This window comes from Anomaloglossus baeobatrachus, chromosome 1, assembly GCF_048569485.1.
Source record: "Anomaloglossus baeobatrachus isolate aAnoBae1 chromosome 1, aAnoBae1.hap1, whole genome shotgun sequence".
NCBI classification, from domain to species: Eukaryota; Metazoa; Chordata; class Amphibia; order Anura; family Aromobatidae; genus Anomaloglossus; species Anomaloglossus baeobatrachus.
This window is the reverse complement of record NC_134353.1, coordinates 975,303,710-975,324,436: the sequence shown is the minus strand read 5'-3', so window position 1 is coordinate 975,324,436 and position 20,727 is coordinate 975,303,710. Positions and strand designations below refer to the sequence as shown.

General features: G+C 43.8%; 1 protein-coding gene across 1 annotated transcript in view; it reads right to left on the bottom strand.

The window, feature by feature from the left end:
- TLN1 (talin 1) overlaps positions 1–20,727 on the bottom strand; it is a 245,387-nt gene that overhangs the window by 127,831 nt on the left and 96,829 nt on the right. Inside the window, exons 12-17 of the mRNA XM_075330534.1 lie at positions 19,944–20,020; positions 8,791–8,971; positions 8,592–8,705; positions 7,648–7,756; positions 7,334–7,542; positions 7,138–7,236 (exon numbers count right to left, since the gene is read on the bottom strand). Of these exons, the coding sequence (XP_075186649.1) occupies positions 7,138–7,236; positions 7,334–7,542; positions 7,648–7,756; positions 8,592–8,705; positions 8,791–8,971; positions 19,944–20,020 (789 nt within the window). The remainder of the gene's footprint in view (positions 1–7,137; positions 7,237–7,333; positions 7,543–7,647; positions 7,757–8,591; positions 8,706–8,790; positions 8,972–19,943; positions 20,021–20,727) is intronic.

Sequence of the window (20,727 nt, the reverse complement as noted above, 5' to 3'; positions counted from 1 at the left end):
CTACATCCTAACCAGGGCATGAATGTATCCACCCATCCCCAAATATACTCCACAGCAGAGAATGGGGCAAGAACCAGGTATCACATGTCCATACCAAACTCCATCCTAACCACAGTACCCACCCAACCTAACCACAATGTACCCACCCAACCCCAACCTTTACCGTGGAACGGGGCAACAACCAGGTATCACATGTCCATACCCAACTCCATCCTAACCAGAGCATGAATGTACCCACCCAACCCCAAATGTACTCCACACCGGAGAACGGGACAACAACCAGGTATCACACATGTCCATACCCAACTACATCCTAACCACAGCATGAATGTACCTGCCCAACCCCAACCCTCACCGTGGAATGGGGTAAGAATCAGGCGTATGTGTCCTCACCTAACTACATCCTAACCACAGCATGAATGTACCCACCCAACCCCAAATAAACTCCTCACCGGGGAACGGGGCAAGAACCAGATATCACAAGTGCATTCCCAACTCTATCCTGACCAAAGCATGAATGTACCCACCCAACCCCAAATATACTCCACACTGGGTAACAAACAGGATATGTGTCCTCACCCAACTGCATCCTAACCAAGGGCTGACTCGAGACTGAATGCAGCCAACCCCAAAGCTACGCAAATCTATACCAGTTCACTGGAACCAGACTGTACTGTTCTGTGGTTATCAGTATTCCCAGTACCACTTGTATTGCTACCAGTTCACTAACACCACACTGTACCGCCTGTGGTTACCGGTATGCCTAGCACCACCTGTATCGCTACCAGTTTACTGATGCCAGACTGTACCGCCTTTGTTTACCAGTATTCCCAGCACCACCTGTATTGCTACCAGTTCACTGACGCCACACTGTACCGCCAGTGGTTACCGGTATGCCTAGCACCACCTGTATCGCTAAGGGGTCACTGACGCCACACTGTACCGCCTGTGGTTACCGGTATGCCTAGCACCACCTGTATCGCTAAGGGGTCTCTGACGCCACACTGTACCGCCTGTGGTTACCGGTATGCCTAGCACCACCTGTATCGCTAAGGGGTCTCTGACGCCACACTGTACCGCCTGTGGTTATCGCACCACCCATGTGGCTATCAGTTCAGAGGGTCATCTGTCGGGATCACACAGCAGGCCACAGTGCTCATGGATGTGATCCACAGCGCTCTTCCATACACTTCAGTACTCCGTAGCAGCGGCCAGTGGACACCTGCAGTCGGTGTCGATCCCTGAGGTGTGTAGTTGATATCTGCGGTCAGGTGAAGCCGTAGTGACATTATTTCCAATGGTAAGTCAGTCTTTATTGGCTTGTGCACGGGATGGACTTTTGTAAGCATTTTCCAGGAAAACATTGTAACCTGCAGAATCTTTTTTCTTTCTCAGTCCTCAGGATTTCACTGGGAGATCCGAAGCTGAGAAATGTTCCCCGGCAAATGACGCACTGGCCCTCATCTTGGACGCCCAATAATCCGAGGTGATTAGGTATCCTGCAGCCTGACAGTATGAATCCATTATATCCACAGCGCCCACACAGGGGAAACAAAGTATTACACAGAGGTCATTGAAATCAATGCAGGACAGGATAAGGTCCTACGGAGTGATGCTCTCTACACCCGCTCCGCACTCTCAAAGGAGGATGCCCTCTAACCAACCAAGAACTTCTTAATAAGGTCTATAAAACTTGGAATTTCTAACCTGAAGAGCCCCAGCCCCCAGTGTGAAAGCAAAAAATATCCCCAACCATGGTGAGAAACCAGACGAAGACCCTCAGAACACCACCCCCAGTGTGAATGCAAAAAACATCCCCAACCATGGTGAGAAACCAGACGAAGGCCCTCAGAACACCACCCCCAGTGTGAATGCAAAAAACATCCCCAACCATGGTGAGAAACCAGACGAAGGCCCTCAGAACACCACCCCCAGTGTGAATGCAAAAAACACCCCCAACCATGGTGAGAAACCAGACGAAGGCCCTCAGAACACCACCCCCAGTGTGAATGCAAAAAAACATCCCCAACCATGGTGAGAAACCAGACGAAGGCCCTCAGACCAACCCCAGTGTGAATGCAAAAAACACCCCCAACCATGGTGAGAAACCAGACGAAGGCCCTCAGACCAACCCCAGTGTGAATGCAAAAAACACCCCCAACCATGGTGAGAAACCAGACGAAGGCCCTCAGAACACCACCCCCAGTGTGAATGCAAAAAACATCCCCAACCATGGTGAGAAACCAGACGAAGACCCTCAGACCAACCCCAGTGTGAATGCAAAAAACACCCCCAACCATGGTGAGAAACCAGACGAAGGCCCTCAGAACACCACCCCCAGGGTGAATGCAAAAAACATCCCCAACCATGGTGAGAAACCAGACGAAGGCCCTCAGAACACCACCCCCAGTGTGAATGCAAAAAACATCCCCAACCATGGTGAGAAACCAGACGAAGGCCCTCAGAACACCACCCCCAGTGTGAATGCAAAAAACATCCCCAACCATGGTGAGAAACCAGACGAACACCCCTCAGAACACCAGCCATGAAGAGCCACAACCAGACAGCAGAATCACCAGAAATCAGGAGAAATTATTACAATTATCAAATTATTAAAGGAGATTCCAGATTAACCCTTTAATCATCGGAGCCAAGACCCAACACCAGGAAACTACATGAACAGATCACAACACAGACAAGAGCTCTTGGTGTTACCGTTCTCTGCTCTGACACTGAGGTGAGAGTGCGAGTGGCTCTGGCTGCAGACATCTGTGGGAACCCACAAAAATGGAAGTGTGGACAAAAACCCAAAATGTATACACAGAACAACAGGTGGAGGTAGAAGGTACAGAGTGGATACATATATACACCAATGGTGGGGTGGTGCCCCATCAAGAAGCCAATACATAGCAAAGGAACAGGTTAGCATAAAGACATGGTCCTCAGGTACTCATAAAGAGTGTAAGAAAAGAGGAAGAGGAGGAGCTAAAGAGATCATCTACAGGATAAGGAGGAGCTACAGGAGGAGAACCAACAGGAAAAGGAGGAGCCAAAGGGATAATCCACAGGAAGGAGGAGCAGCTATGGAGAGATCTACAGGATAAGGAGGAGCTACAGGAGACTAACCAACAGGAAAAGGAGGAGCCAAAGGGATAATCCACAGGAAGAGGAGGAGATGTGAGGAAATCTACAGGATAAGGATGATTTTCAGGAGGAAAACCAACAGGAAATGGAGGAGCCAAAGGGATAATCCACAGGAAGAGGAGCTGTGAAGAAATTACATTATAAGGAGGAGCTACAGGAGAATAACCAACAGGAAAAGGAGGAACCAAAGGGATATTCCACAGGAAAAGGAGGAGCCAAAGGGATAATCCACAGGATGAGGAGGAGCTATGGGGAAATCTACAGGATATGGAGGAGGTAAAGGGATAATCTACAGGATATGGAGGAGGTAAAGGGATAATCTACAGGACAAGGAGGAGCTACAGGGATAATGAACAGAAAGATGAAGAGCTACAGGGATAGTCTACAGACAGAGGAAGAATGAAAGGGATAATCTACCCGAAAAAAAAGGAGCCAAAAGAAAAAAAAAAAAAATCTCAATGAAAAGGAGGAGCCATAAGGATTATCTACAGGATGAGGAAGAAGAGGAGCTTCAGGTAGATAAACTACAGGAAGGAGGAAGAACAAGAATAATGCATTGAATAAGCAGCAGTAAGAGGACGATACAAAGGGATAGTCTACCAAAAGAAGACGGCCTAAAGAGATAATCTACTGGAAGAAGAGGCTAAAGGGACAAGCTACAGGAAAAGGAGGTGCTATTGGGGAAACCTACAGGAAGAGGAGGAGGTGCAATAAGAATAATGTACAAGACAAGGAGAAGTTATAGGGATAATCATAGTAAGAGGAGGAAACAATGGGATAGTCTACTAGAACAGGAGGAGCTATGGGGGATAATCCCAGAAGGAGGAGGAGCTACTAGGGTTAATATAAAGGACGATGACTCTACAGAATACGGAGGAGGTACAGGTAATAATTTAAGGGAAAGGAGAAGCTAGAGTAGATAATCCACAGGATGAGGAGCTACAGAGCTAATCAACTGGAAGAGGGAGAACAAAAACAAGAATTTACTCTTCAGGAATCACTTAGAAGTTGGAGGGAGAGTATAGCAAGGGATAATCTACAGGATGAGGAGGAGCCAGGGGGAGAGTCTACATATATGAAGAGAAGCTGTGACAGATAATCTACAGGAAACGCCTCCAAACAAAGAGGAGCCAAGACAAATAATCTACAGGAAAAAAGGAACCATGGGAAATAATCTGCAAGGAAAGGAGAAGCTACAGTACGTAATCTTCAATAGGAGGAGGAGATGTGGGTCCATCTACAGTAAGAGAAGAAGCTCAACGGATGGTCTACCTCTACAGGACGGAGGAAACACCATCAGGAAAAATTCCATCAAAAGGACAAGCCACAGAGATAATCTACATGTAAAAGCGTTATTGTCTCAGAGATTATCTACCCCTGGATGAAAAATTCCTTTACAGGAGGAAGGGGACCCACAGAAACAATATATACATAGATCAGGAGAATGAGCCAAGGGTATAATCTACATCTTCAAGAAAACCTACAGGAATGAGGAGGAGACAATGGGATAATCTACATCTACAGGAAGGAGGAGGAGACACAGGGATAATCTACATCTACAGGAAGGGGGAGGAGACACAGGGATAATTACATCTACAGGAAGGAGGAGACAAAGATATAATCTACATCTACAGGATGGAGGAGGAGACAGGGATAATCTACATTTACAGGAAAGAGGAGGAGACACAGGGATAATCTACATCTACAGGAAGGAGGAGGAGGAGACAATGGGATCATCTACATCTACAGGAAGGAGGAGGAGGAGACAATGGGATAATCTACATCTACAGGAAGGAGGAGGAGGAGACACAGGGATAATCTACATCTACAGGAAGGAGGAGGAGACACAGGGATAATCTACATCTACAGGAAGGAGGAGGAGGAGACACAGGGATAATCTACATCTACAGGAAGGAGGAGGAGGAAACACAGGGATAATCTACATCTACAGGAAGGAGGAGGAGGAGACACAGGGATAATCTACATCTACAGGAAGGAGGAGGAGGAGACACAGGGATAATCTACATCTACAGGAAGGAGGAGGAGACACAGGGATAATCTACATCTACAGGAAGGAGGAGGAGGAGACAGGGATAATCTACATCTACAGGAAGGAGGAGGAGGAGACACAGGGATAATCTACATCTACAGAAAGGAGGAGGAGGAGACACAGGGATAATCTACATCTACAGGAAGGAGGAGGAGGAGACACAGGGATAATCTACATCTACAGGAAGGTGGAGGAGACAAAGGGATAATCTACATCTACAGGAAGGAGGAGGAGACATAGGGATAATCTACATCTACAGGAAGGAGGAGACACAGGGATAATCTACATCTACAGGAAGGAGGAGGAGACACAGGGATAATCTACATCTACAGGAAGGAGGAGACAAAGATATAATCTACATCTACAGGAAATAGGAGGAGACACAGAGATAATCTACATCTACAGGAAGGAGTAGGAGACACAGGGATAATCTACATCTACAGGAAGGGGGAGGAGACACAGGGATAATTACATCTACAGGAAGGAGGAGACAAAGATATAATCTACATCTACAGGATGGAGGAGGAGACAGGGATAATCTACATTTACAGGAAAGAGGAGGAGACACAGGGATAATCTACATCTACAGGAAGGAGGAGGAGGAGACAATGGGATAATCTACATCTACAGGAAGGAGGAGGAGGAGACAATGGGATCATCTACATCTACAGGAAGGAGGAGGAGGAGACAATGGGATAATCTACATCTACAGGAAGGAGGAGGAGGAGACACAGGGATAATCTACATCTACAGGAAGGAGGAGGAGACACAGGGATAATCTACATCTACAGGAAGGAGGAGGAGGAGACACAGGGATAATCTACATCTACAGGAAGGAGGAGGAGACACAGGGATAATCTAAGACTACTGTAAGAGAAGGAGACACAGGGATAATCTACATCTACAGGAAGGACAAGGAGACACAGGGATAATCTACATCTACAGGAAGGAGGAGGAGACACAGGGATAATCTACATCTACAGGAAGGAGGAGGAGACACAGGGATAATCTACATCTACAGGAAGGAGGAGGAGACACAGGGATAATCTACATCTACAGGAAGGAGGAGGAGACACAGGGATAATCTAAGACTACAGGAAGGAGGAGGAGGAGACACAGGGATAATCTACATCTACAGGAAGGAGGAGGAGACACAGGGATAATCTAAGACTACTGTAAGAGAAGGAGACACAGGGATAATTACATCTACAGGAAGGAGGAGGAGACACAGGGATAATTTACATCTACAGGAAGGAGGAGGAGGAGACACAGGGATAATCTACATCTACAGGAAGGACAAGGAGACACAGGGATAATCTACATCTACAGGAAGGAGGAGGAGACACAGGGATAATCTACATCTACAGGAAGGAGGAGGAGGAGACACAGGGATAATCTACAGGAAGGAGGAGGAGGAGACACAGGGATAATCTACATCTACAGGAAGGAGGAGGAGGAGACACAGGGATAATCTACATCTACAGGAAGGAGGAGGAGGAGACACAGAGATAATCTACATCTACAGGAAGGAGGAGACAAAGATATAATCTACATCTACAGGAAGGAGGAGGAGACACAGGGATAATCTACATCTACAGGAAGGAGGAGGAGGAGACACAGGGATAATCTACATCTACAGGAAGGAGGAGGAGGAGACACAGGGATAATCTACATCTACAGGAAGGAGGAGGAGGAGACACAGAGATAATCTACATCTACAGGAAGGAGGAGACAAAGATATAATCTACATCTACAGGAAGGAGGAGGAGACAGGGATAATCTACATCTACAGGAAGGAGGAGACACAGGGATAATCTAAGACTACTGTAAGAGAAGGAAAGTTTGCAGGAAACTCCCTCTAGAGAAGAGCAGGGTGTGGTTATAGGAAATAAGTGATAATCAGACGTAGGCAACAAAATAAAAATAAGGGACCCAACACTTACCTGGAACCGCGGGTCAGTGTCACATTCCCCAATCTGTTGGAGCAGTTCTCCACTGGTCTGGCCTACATTGCCAGCTGCCTGAAGAAGGACCTGTCTTGGCTGAGAATACAGAGAAGACCGGGAATGAATCCGTTATAACGTGTTCTAGTGCACGTGCAGCATGTAGAGAAAGTCACACATCACACCATGACCGCACCTCAGTGCTCGCAGGCTGCGCCGTCTTCAGAAGATCAGACACCGCTCCGGCCAGGTTCTTGGCCGCATGGAGAAGTTGTCTTCCATTCCCACCTTCATCTTCCATAAGAGCAGCCAGAAGCTTCACACCTCGGGACATCTCCGTAAGGTTGGAGGAGATGGTGGTAACTGCACATCCCACTGCTGTGTAATCTGTGTCAGCCGGATCCCCTGAATCAAAGCAGAGAGGTTTTCAGAATCATAGATTATGGTGTCTGGCCCTCTGCTCTGATACAAGCCATACATCTAGTATCGGTACCGGGAGTAAGGTCTCACCTGCTGTAAGGTTTACAACAGACGCAGTCCCGGCAGTGATGGCGTCCACCTGGGAATGGATCTCATGCTTGGATTCATCCATCTTGTTTTTCCGCCAGGCTTTTGCTGCCTAGGATGATCAGGGAGGTGAATAGAGAAAAATCCAGAAAGCAGGGAGTAGTTATTGAAGGGACACCTTACAACACCCCGTAGACATACCCCCTGCATATATACGGCCGTCCTCGTCATCTGTGTATAGTACAACCTTTCCCTCTTACACATTTCTCAAATTTACCACCTTTACCATGTGCGATTTTACAAAAAACGTAAAAAGGAGTCCGGTGAAGAGAAGTTATGAGTTATCCTCTGCACAGGTGATATCTGATAGATTGGTGGAGGCCGACCGCTGGGACCTCCGCCGACAAGCAGGACATGGCACTTTCATCCCACGCGAATGGAGCCATAGTGCATATGCCCGTCCGGCGCTCCAGACATTCTCTCTGGGGCTGCTGGAAAAGGAGTGCGTCTGCCAGCTCCATAGAGAAAGTCCCTGATATCCGCTCATTCTGTGCTGCGCTCTTTTGGGGTTCGGTGGGTTTTGGATATCCGCTCATTCTGTTCTGCGCTCTTTTGGGGTTCAGTGGGTTTAAGATATCCGCTCATTTTGTGATGCACTTTTTAGGGTTCAGTGGGTTTTGGATATCTGCTCATTCTGCGCTGCGCTATGTTGACAGTATGAAGCTATAGCCCGATGGAGCAGAAGAACAGACCCGTCTGTCAATACCTACAGAAAGCACCAGCCACATAATCTATGATGGTGGTGAGTGCCGGATGATGGGCACACTCCTCCGGGGGTGCTGAGCTTTGTAGTTCTCACGCCGCTCTCTCTATAGTCAGATTCCGGTCTCATAGTCACACACAGAGATTGGCAATGAGGACCATCGTCAGATCAGCCGAATACTCACCGCATCTTGGCCAAGTGGTGGAAGAGTGTCAAAGTCCTCAAGGGTGGCCTGCGCGGCATTCACCGCCTGCATGCTGGAGTTGATGGTGCCTGTCAGGGCCTGCTGCGCAGAGGTCTGCCGGGAGTCAGAGACACAGGTGTCACTCATGGTCCACCAAAGAACCAGGAAACAAGGTAAAAGTGTCCAACAGGGCCCTCACCAGCGGCGGCATGTGTCCCCAGTGCATCTGGCCACTGGTGATCTGCTGCTGAGCCTGCGGCATGGAGCCCACCTGGAAATTCTCAGGACCCCCAGCCCCAGAACGCATGATGGCCGGCAGCGCCACCGAGCCATGCTCCACCTTACCAACTTGGTTAAACTGCTGCTGAAGAAGTGTAGACCTGAAGAAGGACGAGATAAAAGGAGACCTGAGAAGAAGGATCCACCCTACCAGTGCCCCACCATGAGGAGCAGGAAGAGCCCTACACCACACGGGGCAGTATAATAGCAGCTATATACCTGTGGACCACACGGGACAGTATTATAGCACTTATATACCTGTGCACCACACGGGGCAGTATTATAGCAGCTATATACCTGTGCACCACACGGGACAGTATTATAGCAGCTATATACCTGTGCACCACACGGGGCAGTATTATAGCAGCTATATACCTGTGCACCACACGGGACAGTATTACAGCAGCTATATACCTTTTCACCACACGGGGCAGTATTATAGCAGTTATATACCTGTGCACCACACGGGGCAGTATTATAGCAGCTATATGCCTGTGCAACACAGGGGCAGTATTATAGCAGTTATATACCTTTACATAGGGGGCATTATTATAGTAGTTATATTTTTGTACACAGGGGCAGCATTATAGCACACTCCGATGGAAGTTCTGTCGCTTATCCATGTTATGTCAATAAAAGCTTATAACCTATCTTTAAATTCATCCATTGGTTTTATAAATTACTCTTTTGAAAGCTGAAACCCCTCCCAAATTTGGTTTAGGTTATGAAAATAAAGAAATATTGATCATTTAATGAACACAGAAAGGTCAGATTTTGGCAAGACAAAAGTTTTGTCGCCTTGTCATATAATGCACCCAATCCTAGTTTACATCCTCACCTGTGGTCACTAAATGATCGGTTAATTAGTGGGTGAGTATAAAAAGAAGCCCAGCACCCCAGACCTTCACTTGAACTGCAACTTGACCTCTGACAACATGCCAAAAATCCACCCTGTGACCAAAGCCTTGATTATCAAGAGGCTGAAGACCAGATCCACTGCAGAGGTGGCTGGCACCTTTAATGTGTCTCAGCGTCAAGTACAAAGAATTAAAGATATGAATAGACTGGAAAGTTTTTGACAAGCCCAGGTCCGGCAGACCCCGCAAGGCAACTGCTCAGGAGGAACGTTTGTTGGTTAGAAAATCCAAAGCCAGCCCCTCTTCCACTGCAGCAGAGCTCCAACAGGCCTGGTCACCTCAAATACCTGTGTCAACTAGAACAGTTTGTAGGATTCTGTCTCGAAATGGCCTCCATGGTCGAATCAGTGCCCAAAAGCCAGCACCAAAGAAAAGGCAATTAAAAAAACCGTGTGGCATTTGCCAAGGCCCACAGCCTGCTAAACAGATGGACGCTGGAAAAGTGGCAGAAGGTGGATTTCTCTGATGAATCTTCAGTTGAATTACACCACAGCCGCCACAAATACTGCAAGAGACCTACTGGAGCCCGTATGGATCCAGAAAACAGTTACGTTTGGTGGTGGAAAGATCATTGTCTGGGGTTACATTCAGTATGGGGGTGAGCGAAACATTTGCAAGGTGGAAGGCAATATCAACAGCCTAAAATATCAAGAAGTATTAGCTACCTCTTACATTCCCAATCATAAAATCGGTCAAATTCTGCAGCAGGATGGTCCTCCATCTCATACATCCATCTCTACAACAAAGTTCCTCCTGGCAAAGAAGATCAAGGTTCTCAAGGACCGGCCAGCCCAGTCACCAGACATGAACATCATTGAGCATGTTTGGGGTAGGATGAAAGAGGAAGCTTGGAAGACAAAACCCAAGAATCTAGATGAACTCTGGGAGGCATGTAAGATGCATTCTCTGCTATTCCTGATGACTTCATCAATAAATTGTATGAATCATTGTTGAACCGCATGGATGCCGTTCTTCAAGCTCATGAAAGTCACACAAAATATTAAATATGGCTCTAATAGCACCACAACTTCATTCACCAATGTTATGCAACATATCTTTGTATTAGAAGTTAATTATTTGTGTGAATTTCACATTACTTTCTGTGGGCGACAAAACATTTGTCTTGTCAAAATCTGACCTTTCTGTGTTCATTAAATGATCAATATTTCAACTTTGCAGCCACTTTATTTTCATAACCTAAACCAAATTTGGGAGGGTTTCAGCTTTCAAAAGAGTAATTTACGAAACCAATGGATGAATTTAAAGTCAGATTATAAGCTTTTATTTACATAACATGGATAAGCGACAGAACTTCTGTCAGGGAGAGTAGTTATATTCTTGTATATAGAAGCAGTATTATAGCAGTTATATTCTTGTATATAGAAGCAGTATTATAGCAGTTATATTCTTGTATATAGGGGGCAGTATTATAGTAGTTATATTCTTGTATATAGGAGCAGTATTATAGTAGTTATATTCTTGTATATAGAGGCAGTATTATAGTAGTTATATTCTTGTATATAGGGGCAGTATTATAGTAGTTCTATTCTTGTACATAGGGGCAGTATTATAGTAGTTCTATTCTTGTACATAGGGAGCAATATTATAGTAGTTCTATTCTTGTATATAGAGGTAGTATTATAGTAGTTATATTCTTGTATATAGGAGCAGTATCATAGTAGTTATATGCTTGTACATAGGGGGCAGTATTATAGTAGTTATATTCTTGTATATAGGGGTAGTATTATAGTAGTTATATTCTTGTACATAGGGAGCAATATTATAGTAGTTATATTCTTGTATATAGGAGAAGTATTATAGTAGTTATATTCTTGTAGATAGGAGCAGTATTATAGTAGTTCTATTCTTAAACATAGGGGGCAGTATTATAGTAGTTATATTCTTGTATATAGGGGTAGTATTATAGTAGTTATATGCTTGTACATAGGGGCAGTATTATAGTGTGGAGGTCGCCTGAGCTATAGCTTGTTTGTTCAAACGTAATAAGAATATCTGTGTATATAAATAATCAAAATGTAGATGTAGTTGTATAATAATCTGTCTGTCTATGTAGCAATTGCACAGATCTATAATACTCCTTGTTCAAAGCTGTATAGTCATGAAGGAGTTAACCAAAGATAATGAAGCCAGAATGTGAAGCTGCAAAGTCTTATCAGTAGCTTTCACACAGAAAGAACGTACAAGAAACAAACTGCGCTGTGAGAAATTAAGGAGTAAAAGTACTCCCTGTCTAGCTTCAAGGTTAGAGATGCAAACTGTATAATTGGGTGTCTTGCAATACACGAGTTCAGTTGGTGATTCTGGCTCAAGGAGAACATGTCTTATGTATTCATTGTCTGATACATTGATATATCCGCACTGGTATACAGCTAATACGGCACCGGCTATGGATATCCCAAACGAAAACTCCATTAGCAGTCTTCACCCAAATTCCTCCCTTGACAGTTGGCGCACCAGCGTGGGGCTCCTTTCACGGATGCATTACCGACCTCGCAATACCGATGCTTTGGACGTCGCGGACTGAGATCTCCCTCTCCTCCAAGTAGACTGATCATCTCCATCTCGGTAAGTGTTACATACTGTGTATTCACTACCGTTGTGGTTGGTTTGGAGAGGAGGAAGTGACTGGCTGTGTGTCCTTACCGGTGTTAAAAAGGTACCTGATTGTGACTCAGGGGTAATGCCCGCTGGGGCTCAGAGCACCCTGAGGTGTGGATAGAGTGTCACACGGGATCCAGAGGACGGTTGTTAGGGCAGGAAAGACGGTGGTGGCCGTATATAGCTAGTTAGACTGACCCGGTCTGTAATTAAAGACGCGGGGGGGTTCACGTGACCGAAGATAGGGATTAGGACTGGTACAGACCGGTGGGACAGACCATACTTGAGAACTGGTACAGACCGGTGGGACAGGCCAACTGCGAAGAGTTTGCACAGACCACTGAGTCAGACCATACTTAAGAATTGGTACAGACCACTGGGACAGACCAGTTAGGACGTTTAACAATTGATACAGTTGACCAAGTCCGGAGGTCGGGACATTCTTGTATATGCATGTACATTTTTGTACGTCCTCCTCCTTTCATGAGATAGATCCTCAGTGAAAGAAGATAGGGATTAGGACAATAAAAAATATTGGTGCAGCTGATCAAGTCCGGAGGGAATACATTTTGTACCCCTCCTCCGTGACACGGGATACCCTTATTACTATAATTTTTGACCAATCTTTGGAAGATCAGTGACCCATTTTTTTTTTTTTTGGGAAGATCTATGACTAAAGTTTTGGGCTAGTTTTTGACCAATCTCTGGAAGATCAGTGTTCTAATTTTTAGCGAGATCTGTGATCAATTTTTTGAAAGATCAGTGGGCTAATTTTTAGAAAGATGTGACCAGGTTTGAGAGAGATTTAGCTGAGGGGTTGCCAGCTAGTGTAGAGGTGTGGCCTTAAGTTCCGGCCGGGCTCTAACGCACACCGCATAGTCATAAATTAGTGTAATCCGAACACCACCAAGATAGCAAAAATGTTTGGACAGAAAGCTGAGAGGCCTGAAGGTAACAAGAGATTGATGATTGATGCTGAATTGTTTAACAGAATAACGCAGATATTGCTATCAGACGGATATATTGAGATCAAAGAAGAGGATGAGCGAGGAGAGGTTGTGTTTTCCTATAGGTCACCCAAGTCTGAGGATGGTTTTAGGGGCACTCAGGAAGGTTGTTTTGTTGCTACTTCGCAGCCCAATTCTGGACAAGCTCTGGAGTTATTCACAGATGCTGCGTTCACTAGACAGCATCCACTGGTCCTTCCCATACCTGCAATGCCATCTCTCCCCTCACCGGCCAGTCTGGCGTCACACTCCCCAGTTACCAATCCCCTCCCCTTGGATCCCCCTTTTTCCCCTAGGACACATAGTAAGGCTTACCTCATTTAAATATGTCCCTTTCAACCCCATCCTGTCAGCGGCATTAATCCCCTGCCTGCCAGATCCCGAAATTAACCCTATGTGATTTTATAGGAAGATGCTACAGGTCCACCAGTTATATTCAGCTGCTCGGAAAGACCTAGTTAATCTCACCAAGATTAAAGCAGGAGACAGTTTTTGGCCCTTAATGGAGCCCCATCTCATAATGCCCCCAGGCACTGATGACACCATTTTCCAAAGTGGGCAACAGTATTGTGCCGCTTTAAAAAGATGGGCTCAAGATCAATTGGAGTATACAACCGCGCCGGTGCAGCCCCCACCACAGCCCATGCCCCAACAGGGCCCAAACCCCGTATACGTAGCTCCCAATCAACAAAACCAGCAGAGCCAGCAACAGAATTGTTGGCGTTGTGGTCAGCCCGGTCACTATCAAAGAAAGTGTTACACCCCCAAATCTCAGTGTTTGGCGAGGTACCCTCGAAACCGTAACCAAAACTTGCAGCACATAAATCTATAATAAAGGTGTTCCCTGTAGATTCAGTAATGATCTACCTGAAGCCAGGTGTGCCTTTTCCCAGAGTATCACAGTATCCCTTTAAATCAGTCCCAGGAGATCTCCCAAGATACTGCCCACAGTCTGGCTGCACCCAGGAGTCTGCCCCAAACTGCCCTAGTGATATAGAGGGGAGCCCCGGACTGCTTGCTTTTTTGTTGCAGTGAATTCCAGTCCCAAGCCACCCGTTTTAATGATGTTCTCCATTCCACTCCATCAATCTTAAGGCTTCTGTAATATATGTTTCTGCAGTAGTTTTGTCTCTGCTGGCTGACACGGTACAAAAATATATTTTATATATTTCTGTAATGAAAGTTCTGCCCATGGCTTTTTTTTTCTTGTATCTGTTTTTCCCACCAGCCATTCTTACATTGCGCACCCTGAAGAACAGGTGGGTCCATAAACCCGCAGGGATGTGTGGGAGGGTGTAAAGTGAGCTGCTGCTTATTACAAGTTGTAGAGAGAAGGAAAAAAAACCCAAAAAACTAACGAACTAGAAAAAGAAAAAAAAAAATAAAGAATGGCTTCTGCAGAGATTTGCGGGACTACATATGTTTTATATACTAACAAGTGCTTTTTCCGGCTGGTGGAGTAGATTTTGTTTAATCCTTACAGTTCAAAGTTTCACAGGAGATTATCACTAGTATCCTACTAATACCTAAATAATTAAATTAATTTTGCAGGGAAAAGTATATTTTTTAAAATATACAAATTAGGTTTTTTTTTGTTTTTATGGTTTTGTTTTGTATTATTTTTGCATACAAACTACCAATATTGATTACTTTCCTTTTCTTTTGTAGATACAGAATATCTATGAACCGTGTTGTAAGGTTTCAAAATTCCCCAGTAAAGTATAGGTTATATTTATCGGTTGTTTAATTATATTGTCTGCTGTTATAAACCTATAAATTTTGCCAAAGTAGTATATAAAAACAAAACATAAAAAGAAGGGAAAAGTAGATATCTATTATATTTTTCCAGCAGTAAAAGGCACAGCAGACATATTGGATAGGCTTTAAAGCTGGCCTTTCTTTTGCAACAGTTATGTCATGTTTATTGGATTATTATGAATGTAGGAATATATGTCTGTTATAAGAATGATCTAATGCATATTTCTTTTAGTTTCTGTTTTTATAGATGGAACAAGATGGTGGTCGATTCTGCACTGGATATGCTACGGTTTGCACAACATGAGGTAGTCTAAATTTAGGCCACTCCCTCCCCTCCTATCGGTACAGGAGGAAGTGACGCAAGTGCCTCTCTAGATGGGTGGAGCAGAGGTAGGTAAGATAGTCAAAATGTATGTAGGATATAGATCTTTCCTGTTGTCAAATGAGCTAGGTACGCCGAAAAGAAAGTCTAGATCTGAGCTGATGGAATCGGATGGAGATCCTTGCACAGGTGCAGCTGATCAAGAAGCAGTGAACGGGCCTAGAGTTGAGGAGTCCTTTACCATGCATAGAGACCATGCCTCGGTGACTTCTGTCACTCCTTGTGTTCTAAAATCCCTACAGGAACAAGCAAACCAATAAGGAGTGGAGTGGGAGACGCAGGGAGCCAGCTGACTGAGGAAGGTCTGTGGATGAAGGGCGGTAAGCTTTCTCTGCCATGAGATCTGTTCTTAATGATGGCCCAAGTAACATGGACTAACATCTGTGAAAGTTGGATATCAGTGTGCGCTTTGGTGACGCCAGGGTTCAGTACCCACGTAGGCAAACTCACCCGGTTTTGTGAAGCACGTTCTTAAAACAATGAGGAAAAACTGTAAAGCGTCCGCAGAAACACCCTGCACCTGCTCTACCCATTCTTAGAGACTGCAAACTAATTATAGATGTTTATCATGAGCACGTTGTATGCAAGTCTGTGCGTGTTGTGTAGATTTCTTTCCAGGACTGGTCAGAGGCTTTCCAGTGCAGAAAACGACGTCATTGCTGAAAATCCACATAATGCAAGTGGTATGTAAAAGACAAACTAATAAGTTGTAAACCAAAGCGTGTTGTGTTTCTCTTTAGTGTGTGTTTTGTTTCTCTTTAGTAATAAACAGGTTCCAATGTAAAATGTTTTTTTGGTCTAGCGCAAAGCACATATAATTTTCACATGATTGATTAGAGAAATAAATAAGTGTATTTTCTAATTCCAGATCCTAAATCAGAGTTAGTAGTATATGGTTTTCGGTCAGGAGACTGTTAAATCCTAAAAGGACACAGAAATCTCAATAAAGCTCAACGGAAGGACAACATAGATTCACGCCCCGCATTGCAGAAGGGTCGATCCACCGGAGCTGCACTGAGCGTCCTACTCATATTTATCCTTTTCAAAAAGACCTGTACAGTCCCAAACCGTCATTGCCGAAACAATTAGAAGAGAGGACTTAGAGAGCCTTGAGACATGGGAAAGTCCAACTACAAAGGGTGAGGACTCGCCTAGGGGTCCTTGGTCTCAAACCGGTGAAGAAATCCCATTCCCCTCTCCACCCATGCCTCAACGTTCAGTCAGGCAGGATTTCCCAACAGATCTTTCTTCCTCTTTTCCTAAGGGAACACAGTACCCTTAGTATTTGGAAATGGCAGAAGTGAGACAAGGGGGGACTGTTGAGGGTACGAATTGAGTACTCTAAGATACTTAATTCAGCCATTTCATAGACCCAAAAATGTGGTTTGGTTAATGTAATCTAACCATTTACAAATGTTTTTGTCTCCCACTAACTCATATGAATATATTCAGTGATTTTCTTTAATATAAAATGCTAGCTATGGATTCTCTCATCTCGGGAAAAGTTTTGGAAGAGCCTATCCCATCAGGCTGATGTCTCTCCAGCCTAGTCTGCTGAGCACTGGCAGTGACTTGCGAGTTAACGTCACATCTCAGAAACCAGTGGACCCGATACAACCGAAGCAGAAAGTGGCCGCTATTCTACCCATTATCCCAGAAGGTTTTTCCAAGTCTACGGCACAAACTGTATACATGAAGCCTCATCATGTTTTGTTGTTTTTTTATCACGAGCAGATTATCCAGGTTCACAAAGTGGCCCTAAGTGGACTAGCACTGACCAAGCATTTTCCTTTTTGTTTTATATCCGGAAAGAGGGACCATAGACAATTTGTAGCAAATGTTTTTTGTTTAGTTTGTCTTTTGATTATATGCTAATTTTTAAATAAGGTCTAGATTCAATCTTTCTTAATCAAGATAATGTGCCCTAATGAGAGTAATAACGCCAATTCTAATAGCCCCTATAAATCAAAACGTTATGTTTAATAAATAAAATAAGTACTTAAGGGGGGAGTTAAAGTCTGTAGTGTTAAATTAAACCGATTTCATGAAAAGCCCGCATATATAGATATAGATATAATTAAAATCCCAAATAATAAAATATATCTAAATGGGGAAAATTTTAAAATTTGAAGTTGATAACATTCACAGATATTTTATTAAGGGGGGACTGTGGAGGTCGCCTGAGCTATAGCTTGTTTGTTCAAACGTAATAAGAATATCTGTGTATATAAATAATCAAAATGTAGATGTAGTTGTATAATAATCTGTCTATGTAGCAATTGCACAGATCTATAATACTCCTTGTTCAAAGCTGTATAGTCATGAAGGAGTTAACCAAAGATAATGAAGCCAGAATGTGAAGCTGCAAAGTCTTATCAGTAGCTTTCACACAGAAAGAATGTACAAGAAACAAACTGCGCTGTGAGAAATTAAGGAGTAAAAGTACTCCCTGTCTAGCTTCAAGGTTAGAGATGCAAACTGTATAATTGGGTGTCTGTCTTGCAATACACGAGTTCAATTGGTGATTCTGGCTCAAGGAGAACATTTCTTATGTATTCATTGTCTGATACATTGATATATCCGCACTGGTATACAGCTAATACGGCACCGGCTATGGATATCCCAAACGAAGACTCCATTAGCAATCTTACCTAAATTCTTCCTTTGACAATAGTAGTTATATTCTTGTACATAGGGAGCAGTATTATAGTAGTTATATTCTTGTAAATAGGAGCAGTATTATAGTAGTTATATTCTTGTACATAGGGGGCAGTATTATAGTAGTTATATTCTTGTACATAGGGGGCAGTATTATAGTAGTTATATTCTTGTACATAGGGGACAGTATTATAGTAGTTATATTTTTGTAAATAGGAGCAGTATTATAGTAGTTATATTCTTGTACATAGGGGGCAGTATTATAGTAGTTATATTCTTGTACATAGGGGGCAGTATTATAGTAATTATATTCTTGTACATAGGGGGCAGTATTATAGTAGTTATATTCTTGTATATAGGAGCAGTATTATAGTAGTTATATTCTTGCATATAAGAGCAGTATTATAGTAGTTATATTCTTGTACATAGGGAGCAGTATTATAGTAGTTATATTCTTGTACATAGGGAGCAGTATTATAGTAGTTATATTCTTGTACATAGGGGCAGTATTATAGTAGCTATATTCTTGTACATAGGAGCAGTATTATAGTAGTTATATTCTTGTACATAGGGGCAGTATTATAGTAGTTATATTCTTGTACATAGGGAGCAGTATTATAGTAGTTATATTCTTGTACATAGGGAGCAGTATTATAGTAGTTATATTCTTGTACATAGGGAGCAGTATTATAGTACTTATATTCTTGTACATAGGGAGCAGTATTATAGTAGTTATATTCTTGTACATAGGGGCAGTATTTTAGTAGCTATATTCTTGTACATAGGAGCAGTATTATAGTAGTTATATTCTTGTACATAGGGGCAGTATTATAGTAGTTATATTCTTGTACATAGGGAGCAGTATTATAGTAGTTATATTCTTGTATATAGGAGCAGTATTATAGTAGTTATATTCTTGTACATAGGGGCAGTATTATAGTAGCTATATTCTTGTACATAGGAGCAGTATTATAGTAGTTATATTCTTGTACATAGGGGCAGTATTATAGTAGTTATATTCTTGTACATAGGGGGCAGTATTATAGTAGCTATATTCTTGTACATGGGAGCAGTATTATAGCAGATATATCCTTGTACAGAGGGAGCAGTATTATAGTAGTTATATTCTTGTATATACGGGCAGTATTATAGTACTTATATTCTTGTACATAGGGGGCAGTATTATAGTAGTTATATTCTTGTACATAGGGGGCAGTATTATAGTAGTTATATTCTTGTACATAGGGGGCAGTATTATAGTAGCTATATTCTTGTACATAGGGGCAGTATTATAGTAGTTATATTCTTGTACATAGGGGCAGTATTATAGTAGTTATATTCTTGCATAGGGGGCAGTATTATAGTAGTTATATTCTTGCATATACGGGCAGTATTATAGTAGCTATATTCTTGTATATAGGGAGCAGTATTATAGTAGCTATATTCTTGTATATAGGGAGCAGTATTATAGTAGCTATATTCTTGTATTTAGGTGCAGTATTATATATAATTATTATTACAGAGAACATGAAGTCTGTGCACCCTTGTGGTGGATGTCTTGGAGTGACCGGTTGGTGTCATGCGTATGACGTGTGAGTGAATGGTTTCTGTATGGAGGTGGATAGTAAGGACTTGGGCAGGAGGAGTCTTTTTTGCCCTGTATGATGCTGGTGGATGTGGGAAGAGGCCGCATTACTCCAGAGTCAGCAGATTTTCCCTGCCAGGTTCTTACTTCTTTGGTGACACAGAATCCTCCAACATGGTCGATTCCTCGTCCCCCTCCAAACCAAAGTGGTCTTTGCTTTTTTTCTAAATAGCGAGAGACACAAACAATTAGCACGAGAATGGAAGGATAGCCAATCTACAGCGGATGGTGGGAGAGAGGCCAGAGCTCACCACCCATCATCAGAAGCAGGCGGGACCACAAAGTTATAGAAGAATCAAAAAGGTAAAAATCAGCCCAAAGGAAGGGTGGAAGACAGGACCGCTGCAAAGGTAGGGTGAAGGGCAGGACCATACTAAAGCCAGGGTGGAGGAAAAGTCCAGTGCAGAGGCACGGTGGAGGACAGGACCAGCCTAAAGGCACGGTGGAGGACAGGACCAGCCTAAAGGCACGGTGGAGGACAGGACCAGCCTCAAGGCACGGTGGAGGACAGGACCAGCCTAAAGGCACGGTGGAGGAAAAGACCGATGCAAAGAGGAGAACATGAACGGGGCAAAGGCAGGGCAGAGGACAGGACCAGCACAAAGGCAGCGAGGAGGATAAGCAGCGAGGAGGATAAGCAGCGAGGAGGATAAGCAGCGAGGAGGATAAGCAGCGAGGAGGATAAGCAGCGAGGAGGATAAGCAGCGAAGAGGATAAGCAGCGAGGAGGATAAGCAAGGAGGAGGTTAAGCAAGGAGGAGGATAAGCAGGGAGGAGGATAAGCAGGGAGGAGGAAAAGATCAGTGCAGAGGCAAGGAGGAGAACTGGATCGGCACAAAGACAGGGTGGAAGAAAGGATCGATGCTAGGGCA